The sequence below is a fragment of the Sylvia atricapilla genome, chromosome 2 (genome assembly GCF_009819655.1).
Source record: "Sylvia atricapilla isolate bSylAtr1 chromosome 2, bSylAtr1.pri, whole genome shotgun sequence".
Lineage (NCBI taxonomy): Eukaryota > Metazoa > Chordata > Aves > Passeriformes > Sylviidae > Sylvia > Sylvia atricapilla.
Genome location: NC_089141.1, coordinates 39,353,661 through 39,371,912, shown reverse-complemented (window position 1 = coordinate 39,371,912; position 18,252 = coordinate 39,353,661). Strand labels below are relative to the sequence as shown.

Here is an 18,252-nt window from a genome sequence, read left to right as displayed (position 1 = left end):
AGTTACCTTGCAGCGTTTTAACCTATTCATTTTGCTCATGGATTTCTGAGCTATGTCTGGTACTGCTGTGAACAGCATTAACATTTGCAGCTTCGTGGTGGGCAGGAAAGCTTTCCTTATAGCCACAAAAATACATGACAAGGCAGCACGACTTCTCCTAAGCTCCACACAAAGCAAGAAAATACACAGCAAATACTGCTTAGCTGCTAATTGGGTACCCCAACACTGACAAAAGCAACGCTGCAAATATCAATACAGAAATGCTGGAGGGAAAGAAATGGGATACATACATAGTCTGGCAGAGTGCCCTAGCAAGGAGTGTGGTACAGTGAGAGCATTGGCAGTATGGATTCAGTGCTTGCCCTGAGAACACTTCTCAAGAAGGTGGAATAACTAATTAACAGGCTTTATGTCCGTTGCTGAGTAAAAAGTCTCAGTACAGCTGACACACAATGTAAAGGAGAATATACAAACGGCTTTAACAGATGTTGTCTGTTCCAGAGTGGTGTAACCATATTTAGCAGTGGCTGAGATGGGCAGAGAGGCAGAAACAGCCTACATAACAAATTCTTCTCAGCTTTATTTGCTTTTGCTGTTTGGCATCATAAAACACACGCCTATCATTGTGTGATTAATAGAGCTTTTACACATTCAGCTTCCCTGGTTTTTGTCCTTTTCCTGTTTTGTCAACAAGGGAACATCCATGTCAGGGTAGCGTATTCCAAGACGCCTGTACCAGTGTCTACCAGAAAGCTGTCTGAGGTTTTCTATGCAGGCAAAAGATGGAGAGATAGAAATAATCTTTATGTTTGAGGTATAGTAATGATCATCTCTGTCATAACACCAGATTTATCCTGCTATCCACCTCATAAGACAAAAATCACATTTCTTGGTATTCTAGATGCACAGATCCATTGCCTACCTGTAGCTGGTAGATTGCCTCTCTCAAAACATTAAATCTCTCATTGATCTATGGTTACCATTGTCTCATAAAGTAAATTAAATTCAGGTTTTTTGAAGATAAATTGTGAATGAATTAGTCACTCCACATGACTTGCTTTATTATGAAAAAGAAATGCTTTTTAATGTTCTTAACTATTTCCTGATATTTACCATTTCTGGTTTTGAGTACTTCAGACTCAAGTATCCTGTAATATAGATAGAAATTCTCTTTAAGGATCTCTGAAGTAAAATTTTTGTTAATGCTATGGAGTTATAGCTCTTTGCAGAAAAAAGAAACAATATCATATTGTATATTCCATAATGTTATTTCACTAAAATTGCTGTTGAACTAGTGTAACTACTGAAAAGTTGCAGAATTTACTTTAAAAATAATGACTCCTGTTATGCATTTTTATCATGTATCAAATGGTTAAAAACCCAAATTTTCTAGCAAAGAAAAGTAAGTCATTGCAGCATTGTTGCCAGTTATTGCCAGTGGAAGTTACTGCAAAAAAGTCAAGAAGTGTGGTTTGCCTCTGGCCATTTCTTCCCGCAGCCTGTGTCAATATTCAGAGACTTCATGTTTATACGAGGATAGAGTTTCAGAGCCCTCAGCTGGGGAACGGATGCCTAAACCACAGTGTTGGGGAGGAATAAAAAACCAGCCATCTAAGCATGTTTACTTCCAGCAACAAGGAAGTTCTAGCTTGTCTCTGAGTGGTGACTCACTGGGTTGGGACTATAAAAGTAAAGGCATCTACTCTCTAAAACATCAGGGCTTCAGACTTCAGAAATCCAACATGATGCAATCAGGACTTCCAGCTCTTTTCTTTTTCTTGTTGGGTTTGTCATTTTGTCTGACAATCCCTATTCCCCTTGAAGACAGCCATGAATTCACTGAAAAGGACCTTCAGTTTGCAGAGGTACAGTATAAAATAATTATTTGCATGTTCCAATAACAGTAAGTCATGCAGTTACAACTTTTGGAAATTGGGCTTATTACTGCTTTTCCCCTTCTTAGCGCTATCTCAGGACTCACTATGATCTCCGTCCGAATCCTGCTGGCATAATGTGGAAGAGTGGGAACACAGTGGCAGCAAAACTTCGGGAAATGCAAGCTTTTTTTGGCTTGGAGGTGACAGGCAAACTAGATGAAGAAACATATGAGCTGATGCAGAAGCCAAGATGCGGTGTCCCAGATGTGGGGGAATATAACTTTTTCCCTAGAAAACTCAAATGGTCAAAAATGAATTTGACATACAGGTAAATGCATGGTATTTTGGGTGTTATTACTGTTATTACTTTCTTTCCAGGTGTATTGTCCAATGGGTTGCTCAGTACGTCAGGCTGATGTGAGAAAGGTGCATTTGAGTTTGACAAAATTAGTGTTGCAGTTTAAAACCCTTACAGCCCCACTTTTGGGAAAGTGTTCCCAGCCTACATTGCAGCCCAAGGAAGTAAACATGAATTTTTTCCATTGCACTTTATCATGGGAAATGAAACCTGGTGTGCTGTAAGCTAGCAGCTCCTCATTTGGCCTCTATATAGACACTCAGGACACATTCCTGGTGCCAAATGAAAGAGGGATAGGGGCTCAGATCATGGACTTCTCTGGGTCCCTCCTTAGCTCTGTTTGGACCTGTTTTAGTGTTTGCTTCTGTCTTGTCCTGGACAGAACAGTGTAGATGAAAACCACTCTGTGTAGTGTGACTGTGAGAGCAGACTCTTCCATTTCACATCCCAGATGTAGAACTCTGTGTTTGGTCAGACAAATCCCTGTATCATGACCTCAGAAAAGCTGGCCTTAGGAGGTGTAGGGAGGGCAGTTCCCAGAGTAAATCCTTCTCCCTTAATTCTGCAAGATAGTATTTCTGGGGTTTTCAACAGCTACAGACTGTGTTTATTTAGCAGATTCCAAATAGGAAATCACTAAAATATCTTAGTTCCATAGCTAGTGATAAATGTTACTTTAATATGGACAATTATAGCCTACAAAAATCATTTTGGATAATGCTTTGCTCCTCCAGGAAGTGAGGATCATGAGATATTTTATATGACATAAAAATTTTTGAAGTTACTGATACAATTTTACTTCATATATACGTCACTTCTAAATCTTCTGGTGCATAGAAAACCAATTACAGAAAGCTGCAGGATCATTTCAGATATCTCTGAATTATTTTAATAATGATAGAAAACTTAATTTCTTTTAATACTCTATGAGGTTGCTAAGCTCCTTGTTACATTTTAAGATCATATGACAAAAGCAAAAAACTTATAATGAGGTGTACAGTCAAATAAAAGGGGATTGCATATTTCTTCAATTCACACAATTTAACTAAAGGTATTATTAATCTCTTTGACAGAATTATGAATTACACTTCAGATCTGAGACATAATGAAGTAGACAGAGCTTTCAAAAAAGCATTTAAAGTTTGGTCTGATGTGACACCACTGAACTTCACCAGAATACGAAGTGGGGTAGCTGATATCATGATCTCCTTTGGCACTAAAGGTAACACAGAACCAATTGGTTTTTTTTTTATAAGTAAATTATATTCTTATATACATAAGGTGGAGTAATTAATTTAACTGTTTTAAATTTTGCTTTACAGAACATGGTGACTTCTACCCCTTTGATGGACCCTCTGGATTACTGGCACATGCTTTTCCCCCTGGCCCAGACTATGGAGGAGATGCTCATTTTGATGATGATGAAGTTTGGTCAGATGATTCTAAAGGTAACAGAAGTTCCTGAGATTATTTGAAACGGTGATAGATGGAAAATTTATCCCAGTTTGATATCTGTAGACAGTTTGTTTTGCCTGTTTACTCTTTGTTCATCATTATGTTCACTATTAACCACAGAGTTTAACCTCCAGTCATAAATGGAAGTTTAACATGTGCTTAGCATAAATTTTAGGCTGTAGCACTCCTAAGTGAAGAGATTAAAAAAAATGACACAAGGCTTTGTCATTTTGGCAATTCCCTAAAGGCAGCTAGTTCTGATCACAGACTGATGGGAATTTCCTTACGGAAGCCTACAGCAAACATACTTCAGCTGCACATTCTCTGCTTGCAATTAATTTGAAGATTCATTACCTTGCCTATTTAGGACAGAGTTTAATGGAACAAAACACTGTTTTTTTCAGCACTGGATTAGGTCACCCTCCTGCCATTAATGCTAATTTCTGCAATAGTGAAAAACATATGGACTCTCTACTGCAGATTAATTCCCAACAAAAAAGTTCTTGATTGCAGTAGGACCAAGACTTCACCCTAGAGCTTTCCTGTGTTGCTAAGAAATTTTGAGAATTCTGTATCTCCCTATATAGTAACACTGTCATGTAAGAGTTAGGCTGAACACCAGCTAGGAGAGACTAGACCTCTTAGGCCCTTATCAATGCAAAACCCATCATAGTTCAAAAATGACAAGCAATTATATATAGTGAAAGATGTCCCTGCTCAAGGCAAGGGGTTTGCAAAGAAGTGGTCTTTAAGGTCTCAAACCCTTCTGTGATTTTATGAATTATGCAGAATTTTTCCATGTATTCAGCTGTTGCGTTCATTGTCCCATATGTTAAAGCACAGTGTCAAATATGGTGATGCAAGGAGATACACATTCACTTTTGCTGTGGTTTGTTATAGGCTATAACTTGTTTCTTGTTGCTGCCCATGAATTTGGTCATTCACTGGGACTTGAGCACTCTAGAGACCCTGGAGCTTTGATGTTCCCAATATACACATACACTGGAAAAACTGGTTTTGTGCTTCCTGATGATGATGTGCAAGGGATCCAAGAGCTCTATGGTAAGTCAGCATAATATATAATATTTATCTCCTGTATCATTATAGCCTGCTGCAGATGCACTGCACTGTTACTGTCAGCTGAAGATGTTCAATAACAACAGCCATGACTGATTAAGAATGTTTCACTGGAACAAGAGATGCTTAGATTCAGTAGTTCAGAGGAGGAAAAAAATTACATAATGCTGCAGAGCACAGTTGGTCACTGACCTGTGTCCTTTAGTGGTAGGTGATGGGGACCAGAATCCTTCTACTTTTTAACCTGCCTGAAAAGAAAAGATAAAACAGAGTCTAAAAGTAGAAACAGAACTATCCATGTTTCATTATGAAAAGCACAAAGTTTTTGGGGACCTCCAAAACTCGGGATAAAGAAAGCAAGTTCATTTAATACCTTTACAGTGCACTTGAGCTGCAAAGCTCATGCATGCATTTGGCTAGAGGAAAGAGAGAACAGAGTTTTCCAGTAAAAAAATTTACCTATTATGTTTATATTCATCATGCTCCTAGAAGGTCTTCCATGTTCTGTTCAATATCATGATCAACAGAGAGAAAATTAATATTTTCAAGCTTACATCATATGATATCATTCCAGGTGCTGGAGACAAAGATCCAAACCCCAAACATCCCAAAACACCAGAGAAATGTGATGTAGAATTATCACTTGATGCAATAACAGAACTTCGTGGAGAAATGCTGGTCTTCAAGGACAGGTAAAGACACTTCTATGTCAAGGATGATGGGTACTGGATAAAGTTTGAGGAAAAAATGCCATTTCAGTTTTTTACTTATTGCATTTGGGAGCTTCACAGGGGACAGCAGTGTTTCTCTTATAATAAATGAAAGAAGCTTAAAATTTGTTATTGTTTGAGATAATCACTGTGTGAGTGACAGAAACAGTCTGCAGCTGATGGCTGTGAGGAAAAAAAAAGGTCTAAGAGGGGCTCTGTCTATTCAATGTCCTATGACATTAATAACCACTAAGTCATCAGTAATTTATTTTAACTATAGCATATCATGGTACTGCTATTCTACAGTATGAAAAGAAACAAAAAATATATCTTCTTTTTCTGAACTAGGTTTTTCTGGCGACTGCACCCTCAGATGGTTGAAGCAGAACTAGTGTTACTTAAGTCCTTTTGGCCAGAGCTTCCAAATAAAATAGATGCAGCCTATGAAAGTCCCATCAAAGACCTTGTATTCATGTTTAAAGGTGAGTTTTCACAATTGTGTTGTTGGCAGAAAAATATGCATATTTAATCAAGCTCAATGGATGGCATAAAGATAATAGAAAGATAGAACATCCTACCTTCCTCACTCAAAAAAACAAATGGCTTCACCTCATGTACATCTATAAAATTTTCACTGAATTAGGAGATGTACAATTTAGTTAGGATGCCCAGAATCATAATATAAATAGTCTGATACCTACTGAGTATGTGACTTAAGAATCTGTTTGTTGTATGAAAATAGGGATTCATGGTTTCCTTATTTTACTCTTCTCACAAAGCTGAGTCCTTACAAAAGACTCACTCATACTTTGTTTGTATTTTCAGGAAAGAAAGTCTGGGCTTTGAACGGCTACGACATAGTTGAAGACTTCCCTAAAAAGATTTATGAAATGGGATTCCCAAAAGAAATGAAAAGAATAGATGCAGCCGTCCATGTTAAAGACACTGGCAAGACTCTCTTTTTTACTGGAAATAAGTACTGGAGGTAAGGTAGAGACAAGTCAGTTTTGGTGTCCCTAGTCACAACCTGTCCAGATGCGTTGAAAGATCAGGAATTTGGTTCAAACCAGGCATATAGCCAATCCAGTCTGTGGTTTTCATTGGTGCTATAGTTGTGTACAAGATTTTGTAAAGGTATATGCAAGGTTTTTATAAAAACATCAGACCAGATTTTAAAAGCTGAATGAGTGCAAGGAAATGAGAACAAAGTGCCCTAATCTGGGAGGATTTCTAATATGGTCATGCCTCCTAGACAAATTTCCCATCTTGCCCCATTGAGTTGCTTGTGATGTGAAATGGTATCAATGCTGTAAGAAATCTGTCTCACCCTAGAGGGTCTCTTTTTCACTGTCCATGAGTGGGACTCACAATCAGGTCTCATGTGCAATCAAGACATTACCATCCCTTCCCACTATCATTGGGCCAAGCAGCCTCAGGATAGGTTTGTAGCACCAATATATCCAGGTACAATAATCTTCATATAATACATATTTTATAGATCAGTTCTGAAAATGTAACTCTATTTGCTTTGCGTTTATTCCACTTCTGATGGAGGCATGCCCTGTTTATCACCCTGCATTTTACCATTTCACTGACAGAAAGCACCCAAAGACTGCTGGCTTACTTTGGATGTGGGTAACTTAAAAACATATAAAGGGCACAGGCCAAATTCTCAGGCTGTTTAAATCACCTGCTTTTTTTTTCTTTTGTGTTTAATACAGTTATGATGAAGAGGCAGAGGTTATGGAAGCAGGCTACCCCAGGCTGATCGAGGAAGAATTCGCAGGAATTGGTGATAAAGTGGATGCGGTCTATGAAAGAAATGGTACATAATCTGATAATGAAATCTTATTACAATTGATTGTCCCTAAAACTTGAGATTAATTTCTTGTAGAAAGTTATGCATTTGTAATTTTAATTTCTTCACATCATCACTTCTGTTCTTGACTGAATCAGCTTTCTGATCTAAATTGTGCTCTGGCCAAAAAATGAGCTCCTTACTTAGGGAATCTAAAGTGACATGCTTAATGTAGAAGTATTATGATGTAATACCTGGAGCCCATTCCCATCCAGCTTTTCAGGGAGTGTTACTGAGTCAGTGCCTTAAAAATTGAAATGCCAACCCTGTATTTTCCTGATCAAGTGTAGTAAAAATTTGACACAAGATTAAAGAATATCAGTCATTTTAAAACTGTAGTCCAGCTATAGCAAACGGAATGAGGATCTCTAAAAAATTTATCTCACCATTTTAAATATGAAAATATTGCATTTGAGTTTTTAAAAATGAAAATAAGATAATTCCTATGTTAAGGATAATTTTGATATGACAACACAGTTTCTTAGTGATAATTCTTTTGAACTTTCTTTTTCCTTAGGTTACCTCTACTTCTTCAACGGACCACTGCAGTTTGAATATAGCATCTGGAGTCAAAGAATTGTCCGTGTCCTACATACCAACTCCCTATTTTGGTGCTAATTGCAGCTGAGTGCCATGTCATAGGCTGCAGAGCATCTTGTAGGACACGGGAATATTAATAAAATGGGCATTTAGGTTTACCAAAGGACAGCAAGGTTCTATGAACAAATATTAGGCTACCTTCCACCAAATGTATACTGTATATATGGACTTGTACAACTGCATGTCAGTCTGAAATTGATTTAAGTTAATAGGAAAGGAGAAAAGAAATCATTAACATTTCAAGGCACATTACAGCATTTAAAGTTTGTCTAGTATTGAAGTGATGCTGGATACATCACACACTTTCGTGAACACTACTAATTCCCAGCATTCTGAGCACATCTAGCATCTTTCAAGGGTCTCCTAGCATGTCCCAAGAAATAGACCTGGTAAACCTTTATATTTTTAAACTAATCCTTTTTCCCTTTTTGAAATTCCTTTTAACACACTGGGTACTCAATGTGCAATGAATGAGTGAGGACTGCATGGTGACTCTCTGAACAAGTAACACCAAGCAGCAATGATGAAGTTTGGGAATTCAAAAGTATTTGACTGTATTAAATGGGAATGTGCCCCTGGCAGCAGATGCTCATGTCATCTTTAGAACAAGGAGAAGGTGCAGAAACAGTGAGATATCATTCTAAAGCAGACAGGAAAGCAAGAAAAGTACTAAAATACTCCCTGGAGAAATTGTAAGCCTGTATGATACTGGGGAAACCAGAAGAAAGCAGCAACAAGAGAATCATGCAGACTGAAACCATGCATGGTACTACATCTGGTATCACAGCCCAGATATTTTCAGCTGGTGTTAACTGAAGTGACATTTATAGAGGTTGTGCCTGTGCCAGAAGAGAACCTGAACATCCAAAGCAAAATATTGAAAAGAATATATTTTTTCATGTTGGCCACTCTTTTAATGTCTATATCAATTGTTTCAGTATATTGTGAGAGTTTTGTTTTGTTCTGTTTTGTTTTAATCAATGCAAATGATGTGGGACTATTAAATGTGTGATGATTTTGATTTTAAAAAATAATATAAAGTAAACTGGAGGAATAAAGTGACATTGTGAAATTACTTTAATTAAATTTTTTTTGCTGCCTGTCACAGAAGCAATACAGAACTATTGGGCAAAAGAAATCAAGATCCCTAACTTGTGTATTTTATTATTTAAGATTTTCACCTCTGTTTAACATTTGGTTTTGTGCCTTCAAAAAGAAATTTTATAGAAAAGAGAAGGAGAGGAAGACAGAAGAGTGAAAAATGGAAAAACCCCTCAAATCCGCAAAATAAGAACTAAGTTGGAATTAGTCCTTATCATTACAGAAAGGATGAGAGATTATTAAGAAGTACTGGAAAAAACAGTTACACATTAATTTGTATGTTAAATATTAGCAATTAATTAGAACAACATTGTCCTCTTCTGCTCTCTCAACAAAAACCCCTAAGTCAATCAATCAGCCAGGCCTGCCAAGAAAAGCTCACCAAAAATTAATATCTTCAAACAAACATAAATGTTACAAACAAGCTTACCTAGTGGTGGGCTAGGTGAGGTTAATTCTGTAGCTCACTCAACATAGGTGGTTGGTTAAGATAACCTAACAGCTTGAGAGGTCTCTTCTGAACATAAAATTGTGAGCTAATGAATTCCAGAGTTTATTATGCTTTAAAGAAATGCATGAAAACAGAACTGGAAAAAAAAAAAAAAAAAAAAAACTTTACAAAACAAAAAACTTAAAGTGGACTAAAACCAAAGTTCTGGTTTATGATAAAATACTGAGAAAACTGCTGGGAGGAAAGTCAGTACATTTCTCTAAGCATAACAAGCATAATTTGGTTCAATTGTATATAAAAATTTTTGACAGACAGAGTGTGTCTGAAAAAAAATAATGTTTGATATTGGGCTGAAGTTAAGTTTCACTTAATTACTTTGGCAGTGAAATAAGGCTCTGGACATATAACCTAGGTCCTCATTATTCTCAGTGAAAAGACTTGGTGAAAAATTGTATCAAAATAATAATGAATCTTCCGTAAAGGTTAGTTGTTGAGTCTGAGTCTTCTGAGTTTCAATGGTCCGACATGAGCTGCACTGGGAAAGGGAATGCAAATGTGGATAGGGAAGCAAGGAGACGTCAATGAGTGTCTTTCATATCTATGTGAATTTCTGTTAACATTGAACACCTGGCAGGGCAAAAAGGTACCACATAGGAATTTGGACCTTCAAAAGCCTTCAGCATGATTATATCCAGCTGCTATCCAGCCCAAACAGATAGATTCCTGTTAGCTGCTTGGCTGACTGGAAGCAGCCTTTGGCACAAGTCCAAGCACAGCTCCAGATTCTGTGTCCACATCCACAGCAAGAAACAGGAGCTGTCCTGTGGTTAGCTCTACCTCAGCTAAGAAAAGTACCAGGCTGCCAGTTCCTGGCATTTTGTTGAGAAAAAAATAATGGAAAAAATTTCTTGTGTTGTGAAAGTGGAAAGCTGAGATCAGAGCCAGAGGGACCCTGTTGCTGCTGTCAGTCAGAAAGGAAAGCTCTCCACAGTACCCTGTGCCCTGGGACACATTGCCACCATACGAGAATAACATCGCATGGGTGACTGGTGAGGACCTGATGGTGCCCAAGACCATCAAGAATTGAAAAGAAGTCTTTTTCCCAAGGCAGAGACTGAACTGACTGCTTTCCCTGAGATGTGAGTGAAGAGAGGACCACAAGGAGGCTGAGGCAGCTGTCTCCCAAGCAGAACTAATAACTTCCCATCAGGTTGCTAGTTTTATTATGTGGAACTACATAAATCCACCTAACAGTAAAGAATGGATGGAACAATCCCTACCTAATAGCAGGGATATGTGTCAGGAAGGTTTAGGTTAGATATCAGAACAAAATTCTTCACCAATAGGGTGATTGGGCACTGGAACAGGCTCCCCAGGGAACTGGTCACAGCACTAGCCTGACAGAGTTCAAGGAACATTTGGACAATGCTCTCAGGTACATGGTGTAACTCCTGGGGTGTCCTGTGGAGGGCCAGGAGCTGGGGTCAATCTTTTTGGGTCCCTTCCTACTCAGCATATTCTGTGATTGATTCTGTGATTCTGTGACTAGTATGTGAACAGTTATTGATTAATGCATCTCTTATATCCATGTTGATCTCTGCTAGGAATGATCATTTGAAGGGGGAGAAAGGATAAGGCAAGAAAAGGAATCTGAGATTCTCCTCAGGAGTTTTCTGTGCTGATTACTTAACCCTGAACAAGTAGGACTTAGAGGATGCAAATATATATTCCAGGTGAGAAAAAAAATAAGCAAATATCATTTAAACTTTCCAAAGTGAGAAACTAGGCAACAATATAAGCATTTCCATGAACTACATGAGATTTACTAGCAGCTGAGAAAAAAAATAAGCAAATATCATTCAAACTTTCTGAAGTGAGAAACTAGGCAACAATATAAGCATTTCCATGAACTACATGAGATTTACTAGCAGCTGAGAAAAAAAATAAGCAAATATCATTTAAACTTTCCAAAGTGAGAAACTAGGCAACAATATAAGCGTTTCCATGAACTACATGAGATCTACTAGCAGCTGAGAAACTTGAGAAGGAACTCAAAGTTAAAAGAAGGCTTTTTTTTCCTTAGCATAATCTCCAGAAACCTACTCTGATGACACTAGATGGCAGTGACAGCTTTTCTTCTTCGGGATTCTGCACAGAATTAAAAATTATAGTGGTGGGTGAGGAAGCTGCAGATAACTATAGTGAATTCTTACATTATGTGAAGATGTAAAAACCCCTGACACTAATGAATAGAATTTAATTATTTATTCTATTGAAATGCAGATCTCTGAGTAAAAAGTTAAAACATAACAGTGTTCAGGAAGCTTTTAGATATATTCACTATCAGGGATAGTAATTTTTTAGTAGTTTCCAGAATTCTGTGCAATACACTTCAATCAGTACACTCTTGTCCTAGGCACAATGCAATCCCTCAGTCTAACCCCATCTGTTGGAAAACCACACATACACAGATATGTTCTAACTATCTGGGAACATGGCAACCTTTCATAGATTCTTACTGAGTCTGGAGAGGAGAACCTATTGTTTCAGTATTTTCTCAGATTGACTTAAACAAGAATCTAGACCTCACCCTTCAGCCTAGGTCAAAGAATTGCATGTTCACTTATGTTGTGGTGAGTGTGTGTTCATTTCTCCTGTTGGAGATGTTTTCTCTTTACACATATACAATCTAACAAAACTTTGTGGAAATACTGATGGCCTACTAACCAGAAAGCTTATTTGGGGTGTAGGATCAAGACCTTCTGTCAATCATGTTTGGGAGGTTTTGCACAAGGTGGAATGTCTGCATACATTGTGAGTCCACACCAGTTTTGGGGGTTGATGGTTCTGCTTTTTCTGACGAAAAACGTTCTCAAGAAAAACCTCAGTAGTTCTCCCTAAGATGATACAGATGGTACAAAGCCCACGGAGACTTCCTCCAGCCTGTGATCCTCCTCTTTCCTGCTTAACGCAGGGGATGTGGTTGGTACATCCATTTTAGTCACAGCCTTATGGTTACATACTGCAGTTTGAATTTCCAGCCAGTGCTGTTAAGGACTACCTCTGGCACTCCCTTCACCTGTCTCCCAAGTGCTACAGAGAGTGTGCTTTGCCCCTTTACTCACTGAAAATAGATGAAAGAATGTTTTCCTCTAAGGAAACTGTTACCAGGCAGCAGACAAGAAGATTTTAGTTTCTTATTTAAATGTCATACAATAAATTTCCTACTGCCACAGTAATAGAGGATGGTGCATTTCTGTGTGTATTGGAGTGAGACATCCATGTGTCAACTTTTTGCTGGACTACACTGTCCTACCAGCGTCCTGCCACTGGGCAGGAGGAGCCTGATGGAACAGTGTCCCCAGAACAGTCTCATCCATACTGTGTATTCTCTGCTGGACCTTACATTCTCTTACATGATCCTGTTCTTCTCTTAGTAGAGGAAGATGGATCATTTCTAGGGCCAAATGTTGCTTTCTTAGCCCAAACAACATCATTACAGCACTCTGTAATCTCATCATTACAGGGATTACCACCCTAGGAAGAACATAAGAAAAAATTCTTTCTACTTCTGCATGATTTTTGTTGTCTGAATATATTCTTCACAGGAACAACAACAACAACAACAACAAAAGTAGCCCTCCTCAGAGTCTGTCATTCTAAGAACCTGTGAAAGTCTGTTGGGAACCAGCCATATCTGAAGAGTCTGGAGTTCAGAGTGTCCTTCCCACTATCTGTTTATCTAGCAAATGTCGTTTACAAACTCATCTTGGACTGTGTCCTCAGCCATGTCCCCATTGTGCCCCATCCTGAGAGGAGTAGGCAATTTAAGCACTGTCAGGAACTGCTTTGTAGCAGCAGCCCTACACTAACCTACTGAGCACTAGGGAAGAAGCACATGCAAGCCAGTGCATTTGTGAGGAGACATCCATTCTAGGAGTGCTTTTCCTGGGCTGTTTGCTGGTGTCCCTTGCTGGTCTGCACAGGCAGTCCACAGTGCCTGTCAGGAAGGACATGGCAGCTGTAGCTTTGGCTGGTGGTAAAGGGACTAAAACAATTTGGGTGACCTTGGTAGACAACCACGACTTCAACATCCCAATAGTCAAGGCATAACATGCATATACATGTCCCTGCCCATGGCAGGGGGACTGACACTAGATGATTTGGAAGTTCCTTCCAACCCAAGCTGTCCTATGATTCTATGGTTCTATGATTAAATTAATGGTTCTAGGCTGTTTTCAGGTGAATCAGGAGAATTTACCATATAAATAGTACCCCTGGTCCCAATTATGTGTTATTTTGCTACAGCACATTGCTGATATATATGGCAAATAAATTTTGCAGAGCTGCACAATGGGGTCAAAAGGCATCAGTGGTGCTGAGAAGACAGGCTGAGACAAGTGCCAGAAAAGTCTTGGTCATGAGGGCTGCAAGGACCCACAGAGTAAAACATCATGTTTGATGTTTTACTGGTAAGCCAGGGCCATTAGAGTGATCTGTGCAGTGTCACAGTTTCAACAAGGTGCAGCCAGAAGGTGGCCAGGCATCTGGAAGAACTGAGCTTGGTAAAATGCTTGCTCTCCTTCTAGCTATATATTCTGATCTGTTGATCTCAGTTGATTAGATCAGATCCTGCAGGGAAAAGCTATAAAGGAAAGCCATTTTCATTATTCTGGCAGGGCCTAAACACAAGATTGGTTTATGCCTCAACGTAGCCCATATCAAAGAGTTAGCTGATGGCTGGGCTGTCCAGCTCCAGTTTCCAGGAATCATCCAAGGACTCTTCTTTGTGGAAAGTTTGGGTTTGTAACACTAATAATTTAGCACACTTATTTTTTTGAGAAAATGCTTTGGGAAGATTTTTGTAGTTCCAGTGCGGATATTCTGCACCAAAACACAGAGAAAGAAGCTCCAATGGGGTCATTGGTTCACCAATTATCTTGTATATGTGAACATATTTCCAGCTGTGGTCAATTTCAAATCAAGTGAAATAAAAATTCAACGGCGCTCTCAAAAGTATCACAGAAATCTCCTGTCTAACATTCTGTTGAAAATCATGATGCAGGAAATAATATGCATCATGATGCCATCATGACCTATGGAATATGGTGTTAAGAAGGAGGATCTTTCTTACATCTGCCTTTGGGAGGCCAGATGTGCTCCTGTGGTGCTGTGTTAGGGTGTTATTGGTGTCCCCTTCTCTTTTGCTTCTTACCACGCACCCAGGTCTATCTACAGTGGTAGAAAACAGTGGATGACATTGCAGCAAGGAGATAGAGATCTATAACAGGACAATGAGGATGTAGTAGGAAATATAAAACAAGTGATAGCATTAGCTTATTCCCAATTACCGTATTTGTAAAATTAGTATTAGAATCCGAAGTGTGAGAAAAATTAAGAAAGAAATTACCAATATGAGCCTGTTAGGATCTGAACCAAGATTCAAACAAAACAGGAATCTTAACATAGACTTCACTTTGTCTTGGCTCAGGGAATAAATGCCCAGATAACAGCTGCTTTGCAAATTGCTTGGGAAAATCATTGATCTCATATAAACAGTCTCAAATTTAGTAGTAATTTTAGAGGAAATACTACAATGTTTTGGATGAGCACCTGGATTTGGTACCATACAAGCATTTCAGAAAAAGGGCATGAAAAGCCTTTTGGTGGTTTTCTGCTGAGTGCCAAGGAGGAAACATGCAGCTCAGAACTTCGCATTAGGGAATTTTCTGTGCTACGTTCATGAGACTTCAAGTATGAGTTACACTCCCTGAAATTGAGTCACTTGATGCACAAAATAAATATCGGATGTGGGCTCCTTCTCCCTCTGTGAGACTGCACAAGCATCAACTCCAGAAGGAAAACGCTTGTTGAAATTTCAGGGTTAAACAGTCCAGTGCTGTGCATGCAGCCTTAAATAAACACCGGAAATTTTAATTGTTATGATTCCTCTTGCTCTATTCATAGCTCTCTGCATTAGAATTTTCATGGCACTCCAAGGAGTGACTTGCATTATATTCCCATGTGTTTAAACTGTGACATTTCTCCTTGAATCTATGCATTAGAGTGACAAAATGTTAGCAATACCCAGCTGTCCAAATCAGGCCATCTCAGATGGTCCTTCAGATTCTTTTCTATCCATAATGGAAATGAGGAGTAAGCAAGATCCTTTCCTGTGATATTTCAAGCACTGCTGAATTTTTATTTGTTTTTCTTTGGTTCTTTCTTGCATAGATACAGATGCTCTTAATATCCACATTCTCAGTTGAATTTCTGATTTAAAATAATATGGTAAACCTAACAGATGTTTTGTGCTTGTTATGGAAGGCTACTTCTCTATGATCTATTTTTAAACTATTGTTCTTATTGTTCCTATATCTTGTTCTTATTGTTCTTATATCTTATATAAGGATATAAGATTGTTATAGCTTTCATCTTATTCACTGAATGTGTTCTCATGTCAAGAAACAGTATAAATAAAAGTATAAACTTACTTTCTGTAAGTTGCTTGCCTATGTGTCTTTAGCTGAGCTCTTATTTGTTTTAACTTTAAAACTGATGTTACAATTTCTTGCCCTTTGATGTGAGCAATATTTTTAAATTCTCCTGACAGTTTTGGCAGACATTTTTCTTGCTATCTGCTTTGTAAGACTGTGTGACCAGAACTAGACACAATATTCAAGTCAGACAGAATCAGGTCATTATGTTTCTAGAATTATCATTAACCTCTTCCTCTAGACTTTATAGCTTTATTTTTCATAGACATGTATTGCTTTTAGCTGTTATAATAGGTTTACTTAAATCTCAGTTAAGAGAGATTTCATCTAATAAAGAAAAACAAGCCATAGGAACACAAATTTAAGAAATTCCCCCCCAAATTGCAGGAGTCAAGAATATCATCACTATTGCTTCAGTGATTAGCTACGTGCAACTGACTATCTTCTCTGTGTTTACCAAAAGTCAGAGATTTGCAAGTTCAATATGCATCAACACCAACTGCCAGTACTGAATCACAAAGAAGACCAGCCATCCTGTTATAACAGAACCACTCAGGAATTAAGTAATAGATACTAGTATTAGAATAAGTCAGAAGCCTGTGTGAAACTAGGAATTATTTTCTTTCCTCTAATGCATCTTACTACAGAGTTCTACCTGCTCAAATTACTGAGCCAGATTTTAGAAAATGAGTTCATAAACAGCCAGAGGGCAAGAAATGCAGCCTGAAATTATACTTCTGGGAAGAAAAGGATCTGGGAAAATAACCTACTTTATAACAGGGTAGAGATTTAATGAATGTATGGAATGCAACCCTTGGGCTACAGGATAGGAACAAACTGTGGCAACAGGCAAAGGGGGAAGGTTACTGCTACCAGTAAACTCCACCACCAGTGCTGTTATCCTTACAAGGGATGATACATGGAAGCAAAACTCAAAGGAGCAAGAAATGTCAAGTCAACCTTTACAAATATGTGAGACCCACAGCTTTGATCCAGTGCTGAAATGCATGGGTGGATCAAATCACCCGTCATCCCAGATTTGGCTACAAGATTATGGGGCTGTAATTCCAACATCACCACCCCCCAACACACCTTATAACAACCACAGATGTGTAGGTGGCACAGATGTGTTTAGGCTCAGAGTGGGTAGACTAAATTTTGATGAGATGATATAATGAAAACAAGTCTCAGTATTATTTCTAGAAATTTGTTACTGAAAATAGTGCACATGTAAAATATCTATTTCTTAAAATATCCCAATGACATAATTAGACTCACTTCCTCTGCGTTAGATGACTAAACAACACAGTGTGTGTCTGCACAGCCAAGACAGAGGTTGCAAGGCTGCATGATAGGGTGGTTACTGTGTGATTAGTGACTTGCCATGAGAATGACCAAAAGGGACTCTTGCTTCTGAAATGTTAGGGCTGAAGCAGAGCTAGGCTTTAGGGGCCATGCAGCTTGATTTTTATTTTGCTTTCTATTTTGGCACAGACATGCTCTTTCTTGTGGACCAGGGAAAAGCAGCCTTCATAGCTCCAGTTTGGGATGAGTCAATTCCTCCTCCAAAGAGTTTACGCTCCAGGGAGATGTAAGGCACAGTGAGCTGGCAGGTATAACTGCAGTAGCCCATGAGCAGTGCTCCAGTTGGCGGGAATCAGAGCTAATCCATGGTGTACTTCTTTTCCCCAAATTTGGCTGACATGCTTTTGGTTGGAGAAAGCCAAAACAATGACAAGGACCACCAAGTAGAGGGCCTGCAGGGTGCAGGGAAGAGAAGGCAAAAGATGGGCAGGCAGAGAAGGATGGGTGACTATCTCAGACTGCCCTGGGCTGTGGGGCAGCTCAATGCTATAATGTATCCCACTCATACAGGAAATGCAGAGAGGGTCCTTTGCTGCTCGGTTTCCTTCCTATGGCAATATAGTTTGTGCTTCATTTGATTCCTACGGGAAACTGAAGCTGAGAGCCAGGAATTGCTCCCAGATCACTTTGCTTAGATGTAGGGAAGATGCTTAAGTGTCCTGGCTTTCTAAGAAGTCTCATTGAATGGCATGACGTTGTATTTTCAAAGTTTTGTACTTACATTATTTTGTCACTGAGTTTTTAGATTATGATCTATACTGGATCTTTTGCTAAGAATGCAGCAGACTCCTCCACAGATGTGGAGGAAAAACCTTTCCAAGCCTGCCTGTTTTTTCTCTCAGAACTGTTTTCAGAGTCAGGCTGAACTCTTCCTGTTTGAAGTTTCAGAGAATGAAGGATGAG

At 38.7% G+C, this 18,252-nt stretch overlaps 1 protein-coding gene and 1 long non-coding RNA gene across 2 annotated transcripts in view; both read left to right on the top strand.

Annotated features, from left to right (window-relative positions):
• The window catches only part of LOC136357581 (uncharacterized), a 391,604-nt gene that overhangs the window by 123,305 nt on the left and 250,047 nt on the right, over nt 1–18,252 (top strand). The window lies entirely within an intron of this gene.
• LOC136357574 (collagenase 3-like) lies at nt 1,713–9,114 on the top strand. Its single transcript, XM_066312961.1, has 10 exons — nt 1,713–1,865; nt 1,964–2,205; nt 3,309–3,457; nt 3,558–3,683; nt 4,591–4,752; nt 5,342–5,459; nt 5,826–5,959; nt 6,303–6,462; nt 7,199–7,302; nt 7,853–9,114. Exons 1-10 carry the CDS (start codon nt 1,743–1,745, stop codon nt 7,951–7,953), a joined length of 1,419 nt encoding a protein of 472 aa, XP_066169058.1. The 5' UTR covers nt 1,713–1,742; the 3' UTR covers nt 7,954–9,114.

Bases quoted from the DNA above. Each gene is read 5' to 3' on its own strand.
- LOC136357574 (XM_066312961.1), top strand. From the start codon at position 1,743: ATGATGCAATCAGGACTTCCAGCTCTTTTCTTTTTCTTGTTGGGTTTG. The intron at 4,753-5,341 runs GTAAGTCAGCAT...ATATCATTCCAG, and splicing joins AGGGATCCAAGAGCTCTATG to GTGCTGGAGACAAAGATCCA. The intron at 5,960-6,302 runs GTGAGTTTTCAC...TTGTATTTTCAG, and splicing joins CCTTGTATTCATGTTTAAAG to GAAAGAAAGTCTGGGCTTTG.